Source organism: Hakea prostrata, chromosome 8 (assembly GCF_041222555.1).
Source record: "Hakea prostrata isolate BN-2017 chromosome 8, UWA_Hpros_2, whole genome shotgun sequence".
Taxonomy (NCBI): Eukaryota; Viridiplantae; Streptophyta; class Magnoliopsida; order Proteales; family Proteaceae; genus Hakea; species Hakea prostrata.
This window is the reverse complement of record NC_142607.1, coordinates 43,650,647-43,669,767: the sequence shown is the minus strand read 5'-3', so window position 1 is coordinate 43,669,767 and position 19,121 is coordinate 43,650,647. Positions and strand designations below refer to the sequence as shown.

The 19,121-nt window shown below is 38.5% G+C and overlaps 2 protein-coding genes across 3 annotated transcripts in view; both read right to left on the bottom strand.

The window, feature by feature from the left end:
* LOC149008039 (uncharacterized) overlaps positions 1–7,558 on the bottom strand; it is a 43,500-nt gene extending 35,942 nt beyond the window's left edge. For both annotated transcript variants that reach the window (XM_089166808.1, XM_089166809.1), the window contains exons 1-2: positions 7,388–7,558; positions 6,997–7,111 (exon numbers count right to left, since the gene is read on the bottom strand). Coding sequence is in view for 1 of the 2 variants with exons in the window: in XM_089166809.1 (XP_089022935.1) it covers positions 6,997–6,999 (3 nt within the window). In the remaining variant the exon portion in view is untranslated. The remainder of the gene's footprint in view (positions 1–6,996; positions 7,112–7,387) is intronic.
* Positions 7,559–9,409: 1,851 nt separating this feature from the next.
* On the bottom strand, positions 9,410–17,165 carry LOC149008038 (Basic-leucine zipper (bZIP) transcription factor family protein). The gene is made up of 4 exons (XM_089166283.1): positions 16,328–17,165; positions 14,212–14,344; positions 12,696–12,780; positions 9,410–11,189 (listed from the first exon to the last, which is right to left on the bottom strand). The coding sequence occupies exons 1-4, from the start codon at positions 16,915–16,917 to the stop codon at positions 10,822–10,824; spliced, it is 1,176 nt and encodes a 391-aa protein (XP_089022409.1). The 5' UTR covers positions 16,918–17,165; the 3' UTR covers positions 9,410–10,821.
* Between the last annotated feature and the right edge of the window lie 1,956 nt (positions 17,166–19,121).

Sequence of the window (19,121 nt, the reverse complement as noted above, 5' to 3'; positions counted from 1 at the left end):
TCCACAAAGGTAAGCGCATTCATACCTACCCACCCCGATATCAAGGTAATATTATTTACCCTATTCAAGATTACTTTACTCCAGCCCATTTACCCACTCACTACTGAGCTTTAGCTGCACCTTTATTGGATACTTCTATTCCTACTATTGTTGATGACGCTCTCGTTCACTTTGGTTGGCGTGTTGCCATGAACGAAGAGATGTCTATTTTATATGATCATCATACCTGGTCGTTGGTTGACTTACCACCTGGGAAATAGTTGATCCCATGTTGATGGGTTTATGTTGTGAAGCATAAGGCTGATGGGAGTATTGAGCGCTTGAAAGCTCGCCTGGTGGCCAAAGGTTTTTCTCAAACCTACGGCATTGATTTTTATGAGATTTTCTCTCCTGTTGCTCGTATCCAATCTGTGAGGGCATTGTTATCTTTTGCAGCTAATCTTGATTGGCCTTTGTACCAAATGGACATTAACAATTTGTTCCACTATGGTGATTTACATTAAGAGGTATAAATGGAGCAACCTCCTAGGTATGTTGCTCAGGGGGATATCTGATAAGGTATGCAAGTTATATAAATCTATTTATGGCCTTAAGCAGTCACCACATGCCTGGTTTGACAAATTGACTACACCCTCACTTCTGCTGGTTTTAAGCACGGATATTCTAATCATTCAATGTTTGTGCAAAATTGAGATGGTGCTATATCAATTTTGGCTGTTTACTTCGATTTATAATCGTTTCTGTTGAGAAATATGAAATTGGTAAAATGGCTTATTGATCCATAATCTCAAGCCCTCTATTTATAATTAAGTGGAAAGTAGACTATTACAAGGAATAGAAGTTTACAAGAATGCAAACTCTAATTTAACTCCTATACAAACTCTTATTAGACTCTTAATAGAATCCAACACTCCCCCTCAAGTTGAGGCATGGATATCACACATGCCCAACTTGACCAAAAAAGTATAAAACATCTGTCCAGGTAAACATCTGCAATTTGATCTTCAAACTTATAGTTATGGCTGCCTTATAGACTTCCATTTGCTTTGTCCTCATCTTTACTGCAACTTTATGTCTCCAAGGAAGAAAGCCCAAGAAAAAATGTAGAATCTTCAAATGTTGAGAAGACTAAATTTCTGCGCAAATCTGAGGGAAAATATATTTTTGGGGTAACAATTGCTAGGGTAAAACAGCCAAAGTGAAACTTTTGATTTGTAGCAATGTTAGATCTTTAAAGGGAAAGTTTGCCAAGGGACAATCTCCAAAGGTAGGGGAAAATTTGTCAAGATAAGTGACAATCTCCAAAGGTAATAGTGATCAAGTTCTGCAAAGGTCAAACGACAAATCTTTTGCAAGGTTAGATCTCCGAAGGGAAGATGTCAAGTTAAGGGGCAAATCTCCAGGGTTAACAGAGATCAAGTTCTGCATAGTCAAAAAGATAGCTCTATAGCAATGTTAGATCTCCAAAGTAGAAGATTGCGAAGGTAAGGGACAAACTTTCAAAGGAGTAGAAGATTGCGAAGTTAAGGGACAAACTTTCAAAGGTAACAAAGATCAAATTCTACATAAGGAAGTCTACATGAAAGGCATTGAATTGTAGACATCTTCAATCTCCCCCTCACGTGTAGCTTTACACGTGGGAAAACAATAACAAAGGAAAGGAAGAAATTGTAATGGTAAGATAAAAGTATCATGAAAAGGTGTGGATAGAAATCAGGGTAAGAAAAAAATCATTACCATGGAAAAAAAACTATTCTAACCCAAACGAAAAGAAAGCACAATGGAACAAATCTAGAGAAAATGACAAAATTTGAAAGGGGGTTGACCGAGCCTACGGTGCCACTGATGAAGGTCTGATATTACCGAATGGACCGGATTAGAAGATGTAGTCAAAGCAGAAGTAGATCCTCCAATTGGCTCGAGCAAATAAAGTCCATTTACCACGTCCAATCTCCTTCCCCAGATCCTGAAGTAGCTAGGTAGGAGTTGGTAGGGGTAGTAGAGGAAGCAATGGTCGAGGCTGTACCGGCAGTAGAAGACCGCAAAACACGTCGCAAAGTAGCGAACTCCTCCTGTGAAAAACCAACGTCTGCAGAGGGCGTGGTGGAAACTGTCTCAGAAAGATTAGCCTTTGGTTTTCCCTGTCTTTGTGCTTGTTTTTGCTCAAAATCAACAAGCTTCCCATGCAGTTTCCAACAATTTTCCTTGGTATGATATGGTTTGTGACAGTGTTCACACTTGACAATCTCCTTAGCCGGATCAGATTTAGTGCGAACAGACTGTAAAGCTGATTTCTCCATAATAGGAGTATGAAGCATGATTAATCGACAACTTTCCTCACACTGAACAAGAGCATAAGACTGTTCTAGTGTAGGAAAGGGAGAACGACTTAAGACTTGCACTCTGATCTGATCGTACTCCACGTTCAAACCTGCCAAGAAGTCATATACTCGAATCTTATCAATGTACTTCTTATATGTCGCCACATCATCTGGATTAGTGGGGTGATAATCCCCATAATAATCCAACTTTTGCCAAAGAGATCGCAACTCAGAATAATAATGGGCCACAGTTAGTTCCTTTTGGGTAGTCTCCTGAAGCTTCTTTCGTAGCTCATAAACCTGTGCATCATTCCCCAACCGTCCATATGTTTCAGTAGTAGCCTTCCAGATTTAGGCTGCAGTATCAAGTAATAGGTAACCCTAGGCAATATTTGGATGCATGGAATTCAAAAGGAATGACATAATAAAAGAGTCATTTGATATCCATTTATCCTGTAAAACACATGCGGTAGTGGGTTTGATAGTGGTGCCTGTAATGTATCCAACTAGTCCTCTTCCAGCAATCGTCAGGTAAGCAGATCGAGACCAGATCAAGTAATTTGTGCCGTCAAATCTTACCGAAAGAGAATGAAGAGTGGGAAAATGTTCGGATCCAGTGGGAGCAGTAGTACCATCGATAGTGGCCATGTTGAAAAAAGTGTCTGCAGTTCTTCAGTCTTCACCTTTTGAAAAAAAACTAAAACGTCACAGAATGCAATAGCCAAACAACTCAAGACAAAAATTTTCTCTTTTTCCCCTTCTTTTTTTTTTCTCTAACAGAATAGCAGATTATAAAAAAGAAAATAAAATGGTTCGGCCAAATATGCAATGGGCTGGTTTGGTCTAAATTTGGATTGGTTATATGGAAAAAAAACCAAAATCTGGTTCGACCAAAGATGAATTGGTTTTAAAGGGATTTTAGGAATACTATTGCATCGTCGAGTTTCAAGGGTTTAGTTTACCTAGCTTCGATGGCGATGGTGGGTGAATAAGACTCGGTTGATGACTAATGGCTGAAGACGATGATGGCAGCGATGGCGGCTATGGCTGAAGGCAGCGATGGCTGAAGGAGTTTGGTTCTAGAATATCGTTTCAGAAATCAGAATTTCTTGCGATGGCTGAAGGAGTCTAGTTCCAGAAATTCAGGAAATTCAGAATATCGTTCCAAAAATCAGAACTGCGATGGTGATGGAGTGCAGCGGATCTTTTTCTCTTTTTCTTTTTCTTCCTTTCTGTTCTTGGTGTTGTCGATTTGAATGCACTAGAAAAAAACGATGGGTTTCGATCCTTTTCTATGACAGAGACAGCAAGAGAGGCGAGGAGGTAAGTTCGACACTCTTCTCTATTTTTTTTCTTAATTTCCTAATCGAGATTAGGCTCTAATGCCATGTTGAGAAATATGAAATTGGTAGAATGGCTTATTGATCCATAATCTCAAGCCCTCTATTTATAATTAAGTGGAAAGTAGACTATTACAAGGAATAGAAGTTTACAAGAATGCAAACTCTAATTTAACTCCTATACAAACTCTTATTAGACTCCTAATAGAATCCAACAGTTTCTAAACCTATGGAAACTCCCATGGATCCCCATTATAAACTAACGGTGGATGAAGGTATAGACTTTGATGATCCACAACGGAATAGGAGACTTGTTGGTAAGTTGATTTATTTGACTATTACCAGGCCGGATATTTCATGCATAGGAGTGGTGACTCAGTATATGCAAAATCCCAAACGGCGTCATTGGGATGTGCATGCAGAATACTATAGTATATAAAGAAAGCACCAGGCCAAGGACTTGTGTATAAAAGAAATTTGAGGATTATTTTGACGGCATATTCAAATGTGGATTAGGGAGGTGCACTTGATGATCAATGCTCTACTTCAGGTCAGTGTTTCTTTTTGGGTGGTAGTCTCATCACTTGGAGAAGCAAGAAGCCATCTATTGTGGCCAAGTCTAGTGCTGAAGCGGAGTATCATGCTATGGCTCATACAGTCTCTGAAATTTTATGGGTTCACTCTCAAGAACTTGGTTTGGGTATATAAAAGTCCATAAAAATGTTCTATGATAATCAAGTGTCGATATATATTGCAAGTAATCCAGTGTTTTGTGAAAGAACGAAATATGTGGAAATGGATCTTCATTTTGTTCGTGATGCTGTTATGATAGGAGTGGTGTCTACTCCATTTGTTACCTCTGCTGATTAGATTGCTAATGTTTTCACAAAGGCATTGTTTGGTCCTTCATTTAATAAGAATTGCAAGTTTTTGGGTGTGAAAACTTGTTTGCTCCAGCTTGAGGGGGCGTGTCAGCGTGCAACCTACGCAAGTCGTACCTAAATTGTTCACCAAGTAACTTGTTCCCCAAGTTATGGACTCTTGGTTATGAGTTGTAATTAGGGTCATTGCCCTTTATAAATATGAGACTAAAAAATAAAATAAAGGAATCGAGTCTGCTCACATTAAGTAACGGCACTTCTCCTCCTCTCTAACGATTTCTCTTTCTCATTCTCTCAATTTCTCTTCATTCTTATTTTGTTTCACCACCCAAGTAAGGAGATCAGCCCGGATTCAACCTCAGTCCAACTCTATCTGGTCTATTTCTTGTTCAAATAAAATTCTAGTCCAAGAATTAGTTCCATTTTGACTTTGTTATTCTCTATACATCAGAGCTTGCATTAAGGAGCATTCGAACCACTACTTCATTAAAGCTTGCATCAAAGAGCATTGGAACCACTACTTCATTGGAGCTTGCGTCGAGGAGCATTGAAACGAAACTACTTCATTTGAGCTTGCTTCAAAGTAATTTGGAACAATACTAGTTAAGTCTTATGTCAATCTCAACCACTAAAACCCCTTGTAATCAAGGATTGAGATTTTGTAGTAATTAGATACATTTTCCTTTACTTTGCCCATAAAAGGCCATCATGTTTTGTAAATGGAAGATATAGAAGTTTGAATGAATTATTGTCGAAGAGCATTTCCATTGAACCTTAAAGAGTTCTCCTCTTGAAAACCTTAACGAATTTTCACTCCTTCCTTGAAGAGTAGGAGCGTTTCCTTAAGTGTGCATCCTTGAAGAGTTACACCATCAATCTGGAAGAATTGATGCCCTTAGAGCTTTCATTGGAGGTCTAAAAGAGCAGCCTTTGGAATCCTACTCATCCCCTTCATTTTCTACCCCCCCCCCCCCAAAACAAAAAAATCTGTCCACCCATATTCTTTCACTTACATCCTCATTTCGGTCCTATTCTAGTCCTTGTTTGAGTAAACTCTAAGCACACAAGTTGTAGACTTACAAGCCCTTGAAATATTGGCTTTTGAATCAAGTCAATCCGACCTAGATTGAAAACGACACACCATTTTTCCCGAACCACTACAAAATAGAAAATTTTGCTCGTGGTTATGACCAGTCTTGGTGGTGCTAGTCACTCTACTGATCCTATTGTTCCAGTAGCTCTGTTTGGGATACATCAGTATGCTTCCAAGTAGGTTTCCTTCCCCTTCCTCAATAAGGCTGCGTTTGTTTGCTGGAATAAAGGTGGGGTGAGAAAATTCTTGAAAAAAGCAAATTTTTTCTACTTTTCCTTTAAGTGTATATTGTTTGGTTGCTTGGGGTGGGAAAGTGAGAGACAAGCTTCCTTGAATCAAGGAAACTTGTCTGATGAGGTGGCAGCCCAACTTTCCACCCCAAGGCTTTTTAAAACCCCACAAATTTTGTGGGATTTTGTGGAAAAGTTAGGAAAAGTAAAAAGTGGGACCTACCACTATCACTTTTCCACAAAAACCTTTCCTTTTCTTTCTTTCTCCCTCACCCCACTACACATGGGGCCCACTTTTTTTTCCCACCCCACCTTTGCAAACAAACGCAGCCTATGGGGTTTCTTAAGAAGTTCCTTTCGTAATGATCCTTTCATTAAAAAATATATATATACTTATCAAAAAAAATTGGTGATGCAATAAAAATTGACATAGATCAAAGCATGATGAATAGGCCAAAACATATTCAGGTGAACAATGTCACAGTCCCAATTTGAGAGAGCTGGAACCTTATCCCCAGTCTATCTTCCTATGTTTACATCTTTTGTTTTTTATGTTTGCATTCATACTTTCACATTCAATAGAAAACAGCAATGGAATTCATTTAATTTTGTCCTTTAATTGTGTCGATCCTGGTTGTAATGATCTCCCACTGGTTTTCACCAATTTGAGTTCTATCCCGCACTGGAAAAATTCCAAAACCATGGATTTAACTATATTTGTCCACTTTGAGTGTGCTATCAGCACTATGAATCCAAATCAGGTCATTACCTCTGATCCTCTGTCCATCAACCTACTGTCACAGGTAAATGGATCCATCTTTCATTCATTGTGGGCTAGAGCATTTGTCTTTTTTAAGAACCTGACCTAAGTATTGAAGGGTATTTTCCAGCTTAGTTCAAGTTTTCTAATTTTTGTTCACTTGGTGATCAGACGGCACAGATTTAGCAAGAGGAAGAATACTGAAGTATGAATCGTTGGATGATGAGAGATTTTTAAGTAATTAAGTGTCATCACTTTAAAAAGATGCTCAAAATATATATTAGCCATTTGAAATTGTGTTCTTGTAAAGTAACAGGATCCACTAACTACAAAAGTTAGAGCAGTGTGCTCTGAAGATCAAGGATCCATACCATTATTCGGGACCTTCTTTTACCCAGAAACGAAGACGATCTAGTCAGGCTTATTTTAGAGAAGTGTACACTTAAACCGGAATATATGCACAGGAAAGTATTTTCCACCTGTTACCTACCAAGATCAACGCATATTTCGCGTAAGATTACAGCAAGCAAAGAGAAAAGTGCCACTGAACTATAAAGGAGAAAGATAGAAAAACAGAACAAGCATATAAAATGGGGGAATGCAATTTTTCTTATGAGAGACGAGAAATCATTTCCTGTAGGAATTAGAAAGAGAAAATAGACAATTTCATCGACTGTAGTAATGGCGCATAGATAAAGCAACATATAGAAGAGGGAAATTAAGAACAAGATTTCGATTTTCCGAAGAAAATTTAGACTATACCTCAGAGATCGAGAGACTAAACATTCAGATTATGTAGCTCTTCCATTTCGCAGAACTTCCTTAGATGTATATGATTAAAGTCCTCGGCTACGGGGACGATTCAGAAGCACAAGCCGAATGGGATAGAGAGAAATGCAAAGCTTCTGAGGCAAGCTTCCAAAAGGCGGGAAAAGTAATGTCTCAAACCACGTGGTGGTAATATGTTGGACAAGAATGAGATATTTACAATCGTCACCTCGTTTTAGCTTTTTGATTTATTAATTGATTGATGATTGGAGAGAGGAACACCGAGCTGCTTATGGTCATGATTGAATCAAGTGATCGAGGTGGAAATCTAGACCATTTATTTTGCTTTTTTTTTTTTTTTTTTTGTCACAGATAGTATGGCTGAACAAGTAATAAAAAAAAATTGGATGGTCGAGATTTCAACCTGGATCACTTCGCTTGATCATGTCCATACACAACTCAATATTACGCATTAATTGTGCAGCACTGAAGCTCTTCACTCCTATCACACCCCTCCATCATACATTTAGAGGGAGACTCATTTCTAAACCTTGAGGGTAAAAGACTATACTCCCCTTACACTACTTTGCGGCATGTTGGGTAAATGATTGATTTGGTATGTCTTAATGTAAGCAAATATGATCAATCCAATTTCGAAGGAAAGTAGGCAAGCAATGCAACCCTAACCCCTTTTAGGAGCTTTGTTCCTCCTAGCCTTATTCTATGCATTATGGCTTTTTAGTCCTCCACCTATCCCTTCATTCTTCTAATAACAGACAGCGAAAGATGCTAGGCACACTTTTATCGTTTTAAACCTTGCCAATCTCTCTTAGCTATTGAGCCTATTCTAATTCATGCCCAGGAGTCAACTAACTGGGCTTGGAAAGTCACACACTACTATACTATCCTATTTTTCTTTTCAAGAAACCGGACTTATTCCCTTTGTCATTCCCATAACACTAAAACTATCGTTTCCTATGTCCGGTGACTAATTTCTTCCTTGTTAATGTGCCTTTCGCCGACTTGTTGGGAGCCGAGGCAGAACCCTACAAGTTGAGAGATTGGTTTTTGATTTCTTAGTACTTGTTTAAAATAAGTAAAGCCCCTTGAAAATATCCATTGAATTATGGAATTATCTCCTAGAACGGCAGAACTAACAACTCTATTCATGCTGTCAAATTACCAACTTTTACATGAATTTTCAAGTGGATGAGATCGGGCTTGCAGTGCAAGGAAAAAATGAATTCAAATAAAAATTGCAAGGTGTATTGACAGAAAAGAAATTGCGCATGTTGAATGGATCAAAGAAGGTAGGGTTCCCCTACAAACCATTCAAGCTAAAATTGATTATTGTGCCCATAAAGTTCGAACTATCTATGGAGTATTAGGCATAAAAATTTGGATACTGATAGAAGAAGAATAATGATCCTTCCCCCCCACCTCTTAAATTGTGGCAGTGGAGTATGAGAGGAGTTCAATCATCCACTCGTGCAAGTAGAGGATTCAGGCTCCTGGGTGATGGGATGCCTTTCCTTGAAGTGCATCTCTCCAATAAGGCATTTCATGACCATGATTTTATATTTCACACAATGTTTGAACCCATTGACAACAAACCACGACACTTGAATCTGATGATGATATAGAAAATCTCTGGGGAGCTTATATATTAGGTCTCCAAGGTATTTGGACTCTTGACTTTTACTTATAAGGTGTTTACCAACTTATCCAAACCCTTGGGGATTTTAAGCTAATGTTATTCCAATCAAAATTCCTAATTTAATCCCTAATTCTATTTCATAACCCTAACTACAAGGAATCATCAATACCATATTCAAAACTGCTAACACCCCCCCCCCCCCCAAAGAAAAGAGCACCTTTGTGTAACCATATACGACAAGTTGATCTCAAGGCAGGTGCCCCTAGGCATTTTGTCCTGAATATGATGAGTACCTCCTCTTGGCCTATGCAAGGATGGATTGTCAACTGTTCCTCTCTTGAACATGTTGATGCGCCAAGGCAGCCAAGTTTTCTGTACATGTTCAATTACATCCGACCGGTTTATATTACAACAACTAACAGTGGAGCAAGCAGTTGCAGTTCTAGCAAACTCGGCAATGCTACAGTAGTAATAGAGGCAAGTACCAGCTTAGCGAGGGTTGACGAAAAAACTAGCAAACAGGATCCTCCAGCGTGTCGTATGCTCGGGGACCCTATGGTTGCTACCTTGCAAGTATCTCCCATGCAGCTTTCAGATCTTAACACATGAAGATCTAACTGAAGTGATTACAAACAAAAGAGAGATCTTAGTTATTAATAGAATCTTGAAAATATCACATATCAAAATCCAAGAGCTACGTGAAAGATATTCGCATGGCAGCAAACAAGAATTCATTTTCAGTGGGTACTCCCAGCTGGGCATTGGGCGTCGCCGGAGAGAAGCTGGATTTGTTGGCACTGTTAGTTCTCCTGAAACCCTGCCTGAAGTCTCTTTCTTCCACTCTTGAATTCTAAGACCATAAGATACACGAAGCTCTCTACAATATGATGGCCAAGAAACCATCTTGGCATTATGAGAACAACTATCATTGTATAAAATCTCCCAACCAAGGTTTTAGTAGTCCTACAACCATCAATTCTTACTTTATACAGCATCTGGAAAAAAATTAGTAATCACTACATAAGTAACTCTGAGAATTTAATGAACCAAAAAATAAATTCTCAAATAAACCCAAAAGATGAAAAGCACAGACTTAATCGGTCAAATAAATCAAAACATTAAAACGACACAACTACAAGCAATTCAATCAGCTGCAATAATAAACTTTCTACAGTAACTAAAACAATTTGACAAACATACAGTTTCAAGGGGCCCCAATAAATCCAAGTTTACAAGAGTATAGTTAAATAGGATCCAGTCAACTCCAATAAATCAGATCATTACATGAATCAGAAATGGGGATCGATGATTCTTACTTCATCAAAAATTAAAAAAGCAAGAGAAAAATACACCAACAAAAAAATAAAGATACAGAGAGTAGGGACTCAACCACCCGGAGAACACATGGGACATAGAAAAAGAAAGATAAGACTCTGGAAACTACAATAAAAATACTGCAGGAACTTTGACATAAAAATACATAAATAACAGGAACAATGAAAGCACCAAGGTTTTTTTTTTTTTTTTTTTTTGGGGGTGGGGGGGGGGGGGGGCGACGAGAGAAGCAGTGGTTGGGTTGGATATCCCTAAAAACAAACCAAAATGATTTTGAGAACCAAGAAGGACAACAATGGAGTCAAATAAATTGTATTGAAACAAAGAATGAGGATGAAAGATTGGGTAATTGACTGGATGTCAAGCTATGGACAATCTAACAAATGAAATGGGGCCAATAGTAGGTCAGTGAGTTGGTAACGGTATCAAGTTCAATTCAAAAATTGCTGCCGCTTTCACTGGCAGATATTGAAGGGCCTTCAGACTTCACAAGATGTGAACCCCTGTTACTGATGTCAAGGCCCTGTAATCTGCCGAGTTGGTCCTGTTGCAGCATGTCTGAGAGGGAATGAGATTGGCCTGAAAGAAGGTGATGACTTCCCATATTGGCCTGGGAAGAATGGAACTGTTGCAAATGAAAGTTCTGATGGCCTCCAGGACCTGGTTGTTGCGGCAGTGAGAAGAACGATGATGAGCCATACTGCATGTGGTGCATCCCCAAGCTAAATGTCTCACCAGGGCTTGACACTTCCCCTGTGGCAATTTTAAGCCGTTCAACCTCCTGTTTCAATGCTTCGTTCAAGGCTGCAATTACAATCAACACCATCAATTGTATGCTTAAAGGATCACTTGAGACCATACAACAGATGATAGCAGAAAATGTCATACAAGATTCCCCTGATACATTAAGTAAGCAACAATATAAAAAGAAGACTCTTTCTCACTATCACCCACCATTATTGTGCCATTTGGACAAATGATGTGGCTATTCTGACTACTTGACTGAGAGGAATAGTCCCTCGTGTAATATTTCAAAGCCCAATTCAATAATAGCCTCAAGTGTATTGGCAAGCAGCCCACATACATCCATGCATGCCTACCATACTCGACCACTATTAGGCACTATCTCACTGTTCTGATTCTTCAAAGCTCTATTTTGCAATTTAGCAAATATAACATGTGAGAGCTGACATTGGGATCTATGTAGTTCAATGTGTTGATGTACATTGTTGTGACCCTTACTGCTCAAGCTTTTGAGATAAGTAGTTCCAACAGTCTCATAAGGCCCTCCATCACGTAGATGGTACCGAACAGATCAAGATGCTACAGCATGAATTGCTCATAGATTTTCTCAATAATAATTCTGGAAACATTTATCACTAATATAAAAAAATTAGCTTTCACTATTTTGGATTCAATCACCAATGGGATTACATGGGATTAAGTATTCTGCATTCACAAGTCCCTAGTTTTGTTTGTCTGCCATTTGTTTAATGTAAACCTAGATCCCTTCTCTTCTTTGAAAAGGGGGGGGGGGGGGGTAAGGAGGTGTGGTATAGGAAATTGATTATATTGATCTTTAATTGTAAACCTATCTAAGTTGGGGGTTCTATTGGGATTGGATTTATAGTCCTCGCCATCGCTTTGTGAAGGGTTGAAGTAAACGGTTGTTTCTGAGTCATTCTTGGGGCTGAAATACACCACCTTGGATTACTGCTTGCAATAAAGTAGGGCAGTGTTGAATATGGAAAGGGTGTTCATGAGCTGTATCTGCATTTAAAAGTTACTAGGGAAAGTGAATATTGAGCTTAGCTTGACCATTACTTTGTGGATGTGGATGCATTGCTCTCTTGTGTTTCTTCTAGTTTCGTCATTATTGTTTGGATATTGGAGTGCCATTTCAATAACAGGATGGGGAGCACTATTTGGTGGAACTGACCACTTTGTGGAGAAGGTAGACATACAGTTGTCTTAGCATTCAGGCACACCTCAAATTTTACCTACCTCAACCGCCTTGAATAGCCTAGACGCCTTGACAACCATGGGTACAAGTGCAGACAAGTACGTGTTTGGGAATATCATTGGCAAGAAAGTTTCTGGCTGCTGATTCTCAAGACCCCAACCCCTCACCCCCAAGAAAAGAAAAACACCAAAATAAAGAACTTTCTCCTATTGTCAACCTAGGAATATGTACAAGCAAAGCTATCCAATAACCATGGTTTTATGCATGAGAAATCTGTTGGGAACATAATTAACAGAGTAAATTTCGCATTATGTTGCATATGAGACAAGCTGAAAATAAAACATTACCATCACGTAATTGAGCTTGTTGTTCCATAGCTTGTAACCTAAGCTTAAGCTCCGCATTCTCAGAGGTCAAACCAGTTGTATCTCTCTGCAGGGGAATATACAACATAAATAGAAATCAATACACTCCTGTAGCACTCTAAACAAATATACAAAAGCTATATATCAGATAAAGTCAAGAATTAATAAGATCATAGACAACTGCATGATTGGACAACTTTTAAATCAAAGGACTGTAGTCAAAAGGCTCAAAAAACACTTGGATTGGACATGTGATGAACCAGCATGGTTCTGTTAAATTGTTGTCCAGGATGTCAAGGACAAAGAGATTAAGCTCATTCCACTGTCATCAAAGTTGAGCACCGGCATAGGGAATGCATGCATAATCTGGATTATAAATTAGTACAACCACATCCTTACCCGAGAGTTCTAGAAACAAATCACCATCTCTAATACAAATTAAATGTAATGTACGATTATGGACAATTTAGAAAATAAAGACTATGAATACATTGAAGCACAATGGATATAAAAATTGGTTGGGATTAGCATGTGATGTTTGGAAAATTATGGATATACTGCTTCATTTTTCTAATTTTGTTTTAATAATTTTCTGTATTGCATGTATATTTGGCCTAAGCAGAATAGCTTGGTTGCACCATTTCTGGAGAACACTTCCAACATATGAGTTTTGAAGCCCACAACTGTCTATGGTATTAGAGTATCAGTACATGTAGAAAAACCTCATGCTTTATGCATAATCAACAAAATCTAATTGTCTTGTCATACCTTGTTTTTGTCTCTATATATAAAATAGATTAGATGTTACTTTTTTTTACACAATAAATTGTACTTTGCATTTGTCCTTTGCATTTCCATGTATATCATCAATATTTCTTTCAGCCATTCGAAACAATACGATACAATACTCTCAAAATTGACCTTCCAAAACCGATACTTAGGTCCTTGCATGGACAGGTTTCAACAAGCCAAATGTTCCCGAGGTTCCATAGGCATTCACAGCATTTATGGTTGCCCCAGAAATGGACAAACCATTAATGGCAACACTTGAAACTTGGCAATAGGGATTGTGTATCAAACAAAAAGGAACTAAATTTCTAATTCTCAGGCACCTCCCTGTAGAAAATCCTACCACACGTTCCAATAAGTTTTGAGAACTTTGGCTGCTTGAACAGAGTATTAATAATCTAATGACATCCTCACCATGGAACCACTACAACATTTCTTTTCTTCCTTTTTGTTAGAAAAGGGCAAAAAACAAGAACAAACAAATAAAAGAAAAAAGGGGGCGGATTCCAACTCCACGTTTGCCACTATGCTCTGAAATAATACCTACAGAAGTTTTATTAACAAGAACAAAGATTGAAAACATCAACCAAATTAAAGAGAATGGTGCACACTGATTTTAACTGATCTATTATTCCTGTCCCACCGTACAGGGGCATCAGGCTAGATTTAGGAGCAACGAACAGAACACAGGTTTGCACAAAATACAAACCTGGAATAACGTGAGCTGGGCAGAAAGAGTAGTCGCTTCAGTTTGTAATGTCTGAACTTTTCGCTCAAGCTCTGAGATATAACGGGCTTTCCTCTCTTTTGAGCGAGCAGCAGATTGCCTATTTGCTAGAATCCTGTATATTCAAAAGTCGAAGCTCTAATAATGGTTACAGAATTTCACAAGCAACAATCCCAAAATTATAGAACTATATCCATAAACACAAAAACTATAAAAAATCAGTTTTACATTACTAACTGGTGGTCAAAATGGAATGTCAGCAAATGGTTTTGTAGCTGAACCAACCCCCAAAAGAAAAAAGAAGAAGGAAAAATAAAAAGAGTACAAAGAAAGAAAAAAAGCTGCATGATTGACTGGCTGCTGCCTTAATAATTGGTCAGTTACTTGCTGCTGCCACTCTGGATTTTCAATGACTTGAAGTTTCACTCGACATGCTTCAAATTTTTAATTGTTCATGAATGTGCAAATATCCGGATATTTATAGAAGCAAAAGATGTATGGTTTGAGTCAATAACATGCTCTGGGTCGGGAATCTTTGCTCCTCTTTTGCATTTCCACTGCCTGCATTCTTCTTTGCGTCCGTCCATATCGCAAAGCTGGTCGACACTAGCTGTAATGGTTGAAAATAGGGGGCCAACTAATAAAGCTTCGTTCGATAAAGCAAACGATTCGTTTTGACAACTTCAGACCAGATTAAGCCCTATGAATTTGCCAATCTTACAAGATCGATTGGGCAGGCTGGTTGGGAAGGGGTGATGAGCAGAGAAAGGAATTGCTGAGAGAGAGATTGGTATTACCTTTCATCAGGACAAATGAGTGACTGTGAAGCATGCTTCAGAGGAGATTGACCCTTCCCCAAGTCAGTCCAGTCAGAAAGGGGAGGGCCAGCTGCCTAAACTGCATCTCGAGAGTTTGAACACCATCATATTTCAACAAAATATACAACCCTGTCAAAGGTATCTAACCTTCCTTCCTTATGAGTGGAAATCCAATCCTTATTGTGCAATGCAACAATATAGACTTGCAAACATCTTAACATGACCCAGTGTTACTCCTCCTGCTATACAAGTCACATTCTACTATTCACCTCTGTCAAAGCGTATAGTTATATTAAGCTCCATGAAAAAATAGGACTAGACAAATTTTAGGCAGAAAACTATTCTTTACAGTAGGAGTGTAAATGCAATGAAGCCACATGGTCAGCCACCTAACCCGGGCAACTGCCAATTAGCTAGATGACTTCCTCAAACAGCATTAATGATTATACGATTTTCACCATTGGAAAGCCAATTCCTCTCGAACTTAAGAATCGAGAAATGCAACAGGTATCACGGATTTTAGTGGATCTAAGATGAAGTACCCAAGCAACTCCTGACATGCAGAATGTTGGATATATAAATTGGTTAAAATGCCTATACCAGGGTGAGCAGCTAGTATGCCTTTTGTTGTTTCCTTTGTGAGTCTGTACTCTGTTTTTAGCCCCTTATTTGATTGGTGAGTTCTTAGTGTGAGATACTGATACTTACACCAATGTTCCTGCAAATTTTATCAGGAAAGATAACCGGTTTCCCCTACTCGATAAGTTTTTTTCTTTTTTCTAATACACTATTGCCAAAAAGAGCTGACTGATAGATTGGTCAAGTTGAAACCTTCACTTTAAAAACCCTGAACCCAAGCAGATCTTGTAATCGAAAATATTCACCCGAAGGTCCTAAATCAATATAGCACCGGCAAGCTAAGTTTCCTGCACCAGTTAGCCCATACATTCTACCAGAGAAGGCACATCTGGTCTCAACTTCATAAATCACATAATTCAAATTGAAAACAACAACCCTTCTGGACATATTAGGAACTCAGTCAACGAAAGATGACAGCTGAACTTACTATACATCAGCATTAATATTCTCTCCTTTTTCTTTTTCTTGTTTCAATTAAAAAAAAAAATTGAAATTCTTATCATTCCATTATACGAGACAGTAACTTCACAACTAAACACACCAAAAACAAGTCTATTTAACTGAAGCAAAGGCGGCGAATCAATCTTCAAGTACAGAAACCAGAAACGATAAAAGGGGGGGAAAAAGAAATAAAGACAAACCTTTTGGCACGTTTGGGATCGATTGCCCAAAGCTCAGCAAGCTTATCAGGAGCCATTGCCTTCTTGGCATCCATTGTCTCCTCGAAAAGTGATTCTCCTCTCGAGATCGAAGACCCATCAACCGAATTACTATGTCGATGCCGAGGCCTTGCACTCTTCTCACCAACGTTGTTGTCATTCTGTGCACTTCCACCACCACCTCCTGCACCATCTACTCCTCCTCCTCCACTACTCTGATCCACACAATTCCCTGCAGGTGGAGCAACAGATTCATCATTGATTCGAAAATCCCCAGTCTTGTTTCCCTCATTTGGGTTATCCTCAATTCTGGATCCAAGCTTCTCAATGTCCATGTAAGTGCAGAAAAGGTCATCCTCAGATCCAATCTCTTCAAAACTCCCCGTTGACGCGTCAAATGGATCATTGATGAGATCTATATCAAATGGGATTCGGAAATTAACCTCAGAGTGTGCTCGTCGATGGTGAGAGCCCCTAAATGAATTGCTGCTAGTAGGGTTTCCAAGCATTGTTGTCTCCTTTGACTTTTGAGTGTTTTGAGAGTTGGGATTTGCAGAACCTTGCATTTCCATGGCTGTTTGCTCCTTGCTGGTGGTGCTGTTGGTGTAATGCTATCGCTCTCGTCGTCTCAGCCGAACAAGAAATTCAGATTTGGTCACGTTGAATTTGGTCTGGTTTCTAACATTGTAAACGTAATGTCTGTTAGAGAGACCTGCTTATAAATGGATAGAAAAAAGCTTTAAGCTCGATTTAGTTCGTCAAATCTCACCGAAAGGGGTTTAGTTCGTCAATTAAAATAAATGGGAAGATGTTGCGGTCACATGTTCATGTGTTTTCCTTTTTCTTTTCGAATTTTGATTATAATTTATAAGAACTTGTTTACCCAAAAAAAAATATTTATTATAAAAAACCTCATTTGCCTTCCGAAGATCTTATGGGCTTTTCTATAGAAAATTTTAGTTCAGGTGATATTGGAAACGACTCCCTGAGATGTGCCGTGGCTCAGTTTGACTTTGAGTGGAGGTGTTAGTTAAGTAAATTGCTTGGTGATGATTTTGATGTTAATCTATTTTTCCTAGGGGCTTTTACGTATTAAAAGTTAAACTTGACCTCTTTGTTAAGAGTTGTTGCTCAATTTTGACTTCAATCTTATATGAGATTCTTCTTAGGAAGTGATAAAATGTCATAGGAATGTCATTTTATAGCTTGAACCATTAAAATCAAATCGCACTAGCCCAGACCAAACATTAACGCGTTGTGTTAGGGCGGAGGGTGGTGGTGCTTGCACCAGCCGACACCGAACCGCAACCTGTCAGTTGGTATAGACAATTAGAAAAATTAAGCGTAAATTCAATGATCAAATAGTCATTCTACTTCTTTTAAGGGACAAGTAGAAGGCTTAAAAGTATGAATGTCCAACCGAATGTATTAAGTTTGATTAATTTGAATAAATATTTATCCAATATAGATGTATTTATTTTGCATATCAAACTAAATGTCAACCTAAAAACAAAATGGATTTCATGGGAGGAAGGGGAACCCAATTTCAAGACAATCAATTAAACACAAAATAAAATTTAACATGATATTGGAGAGGATTTGTTATGATTGCCCATTTTTCAAAACGAATCAATCATGTTGCTAAAACTATCTAGGTTCTTGACTTTTATAAGTGGGTGGATTTTCTATAACGTGGAATGACTCTTAATAATTTAATGGAAATTGACCAACAGCAATTTTGCTTTACAGGTGATTTTGGCTTTTTTTGTAGGATGTTCAATTGTTTATTTTTGTTATTTTTCTTGCACGCCATAAACCATTAGTCAAATCGAATCTAAACTGTTAGCCCAAACCTAAACCGCACCAAACCGAAACCGTTATTTTTCTAATGGGCTATGTTTGGGTTGGTGTTTTTCAGCCCGAAACTGTTAAGCCCAGCCTGCACCTTGACACCCCTACATGTCGATAGGGGTGTTAATGGGCTAGGTTGGGCCGGCCCATCCATGAACCCCAACCTTATTCCAAGACTGAAAATTGAAACCCAATCCCTATCAGGGTTTAAAAATTCCTAACCCTAATCCTAATAGGATTGGTTGACGTCAAAATTGCCACTAGGCAGAATCAAACCCATGACCTATTTTTTGAAAGTTGTTGGTCTTACCAACTTAGCAACATTGGGCTGATATATTATTTATGGTATCAAATCCAATTTCTAACTATAACTTTAATTAAACTAACATAGGATCGGGTTGCTGAGCTAGATTGATCTGTGAGATAAATCTAAACCCGACCCAACCCTATTAGGGCTCAGTATTTTGTAACTTAAGCCCACCCTTCAAGTTGAAAAAATGAGGCCGGGCTTAAGACATGTTTGGCCGGGCCAGGTCACCAGGATTTTATTAACACCCCTAAATATCTTTTTTTTGGGTAACCACACCCCTAAATGTCAACACGACATTAAATGATTTATTGTATTAAACAGGCCTCTATTTGTTTTCTTTTTTTTTTGAAGAATATATTTTTATGGACTATTTTACCCCTATCTATATTGTTTCATCGACATTTTTACAAAAATCCAGTTATAATGGCTTTTGTAACTCACGAAGAGGTGTCAATTTGGCGACCGACCCGTTCGTTAAAGCCCGAACTGATACATAAATGGGTCGATTTAAGACCCGAATTGATTTAAAGCACGTAAGTCTCAGTCTTTTTATCCAACCCGTATAGAAGACCAGGAAACTAAAACGCAAAACTAGGGCTTTCTTTTCCTCTTCTT

Bases quoted from the DNA above. Each gene is read 5' to 3' on its own strand.
- LOC149008038 (XM_089166283.1), bottom strand. From the start codon at position 16,917: ATGGAAATGCAAGGTTCTGCAAATCCCAACTCTCAAAACACTCAAAAG. The intron at 14,345-16,327 runs GTTTGTCTTTAT...TTGAATATACAG, and splicing joins GATCCCAAACGTGCCAAAAG to GATTCTAGCAAATAGGCAAT. The intron at 12,781-14,211 runs GTTTGTATTTTG...ATTCCCCTGCAG, and splicing joins CCCAGCTCACGTTATTCCAG to AGAGATACAACTGGTTTGAC.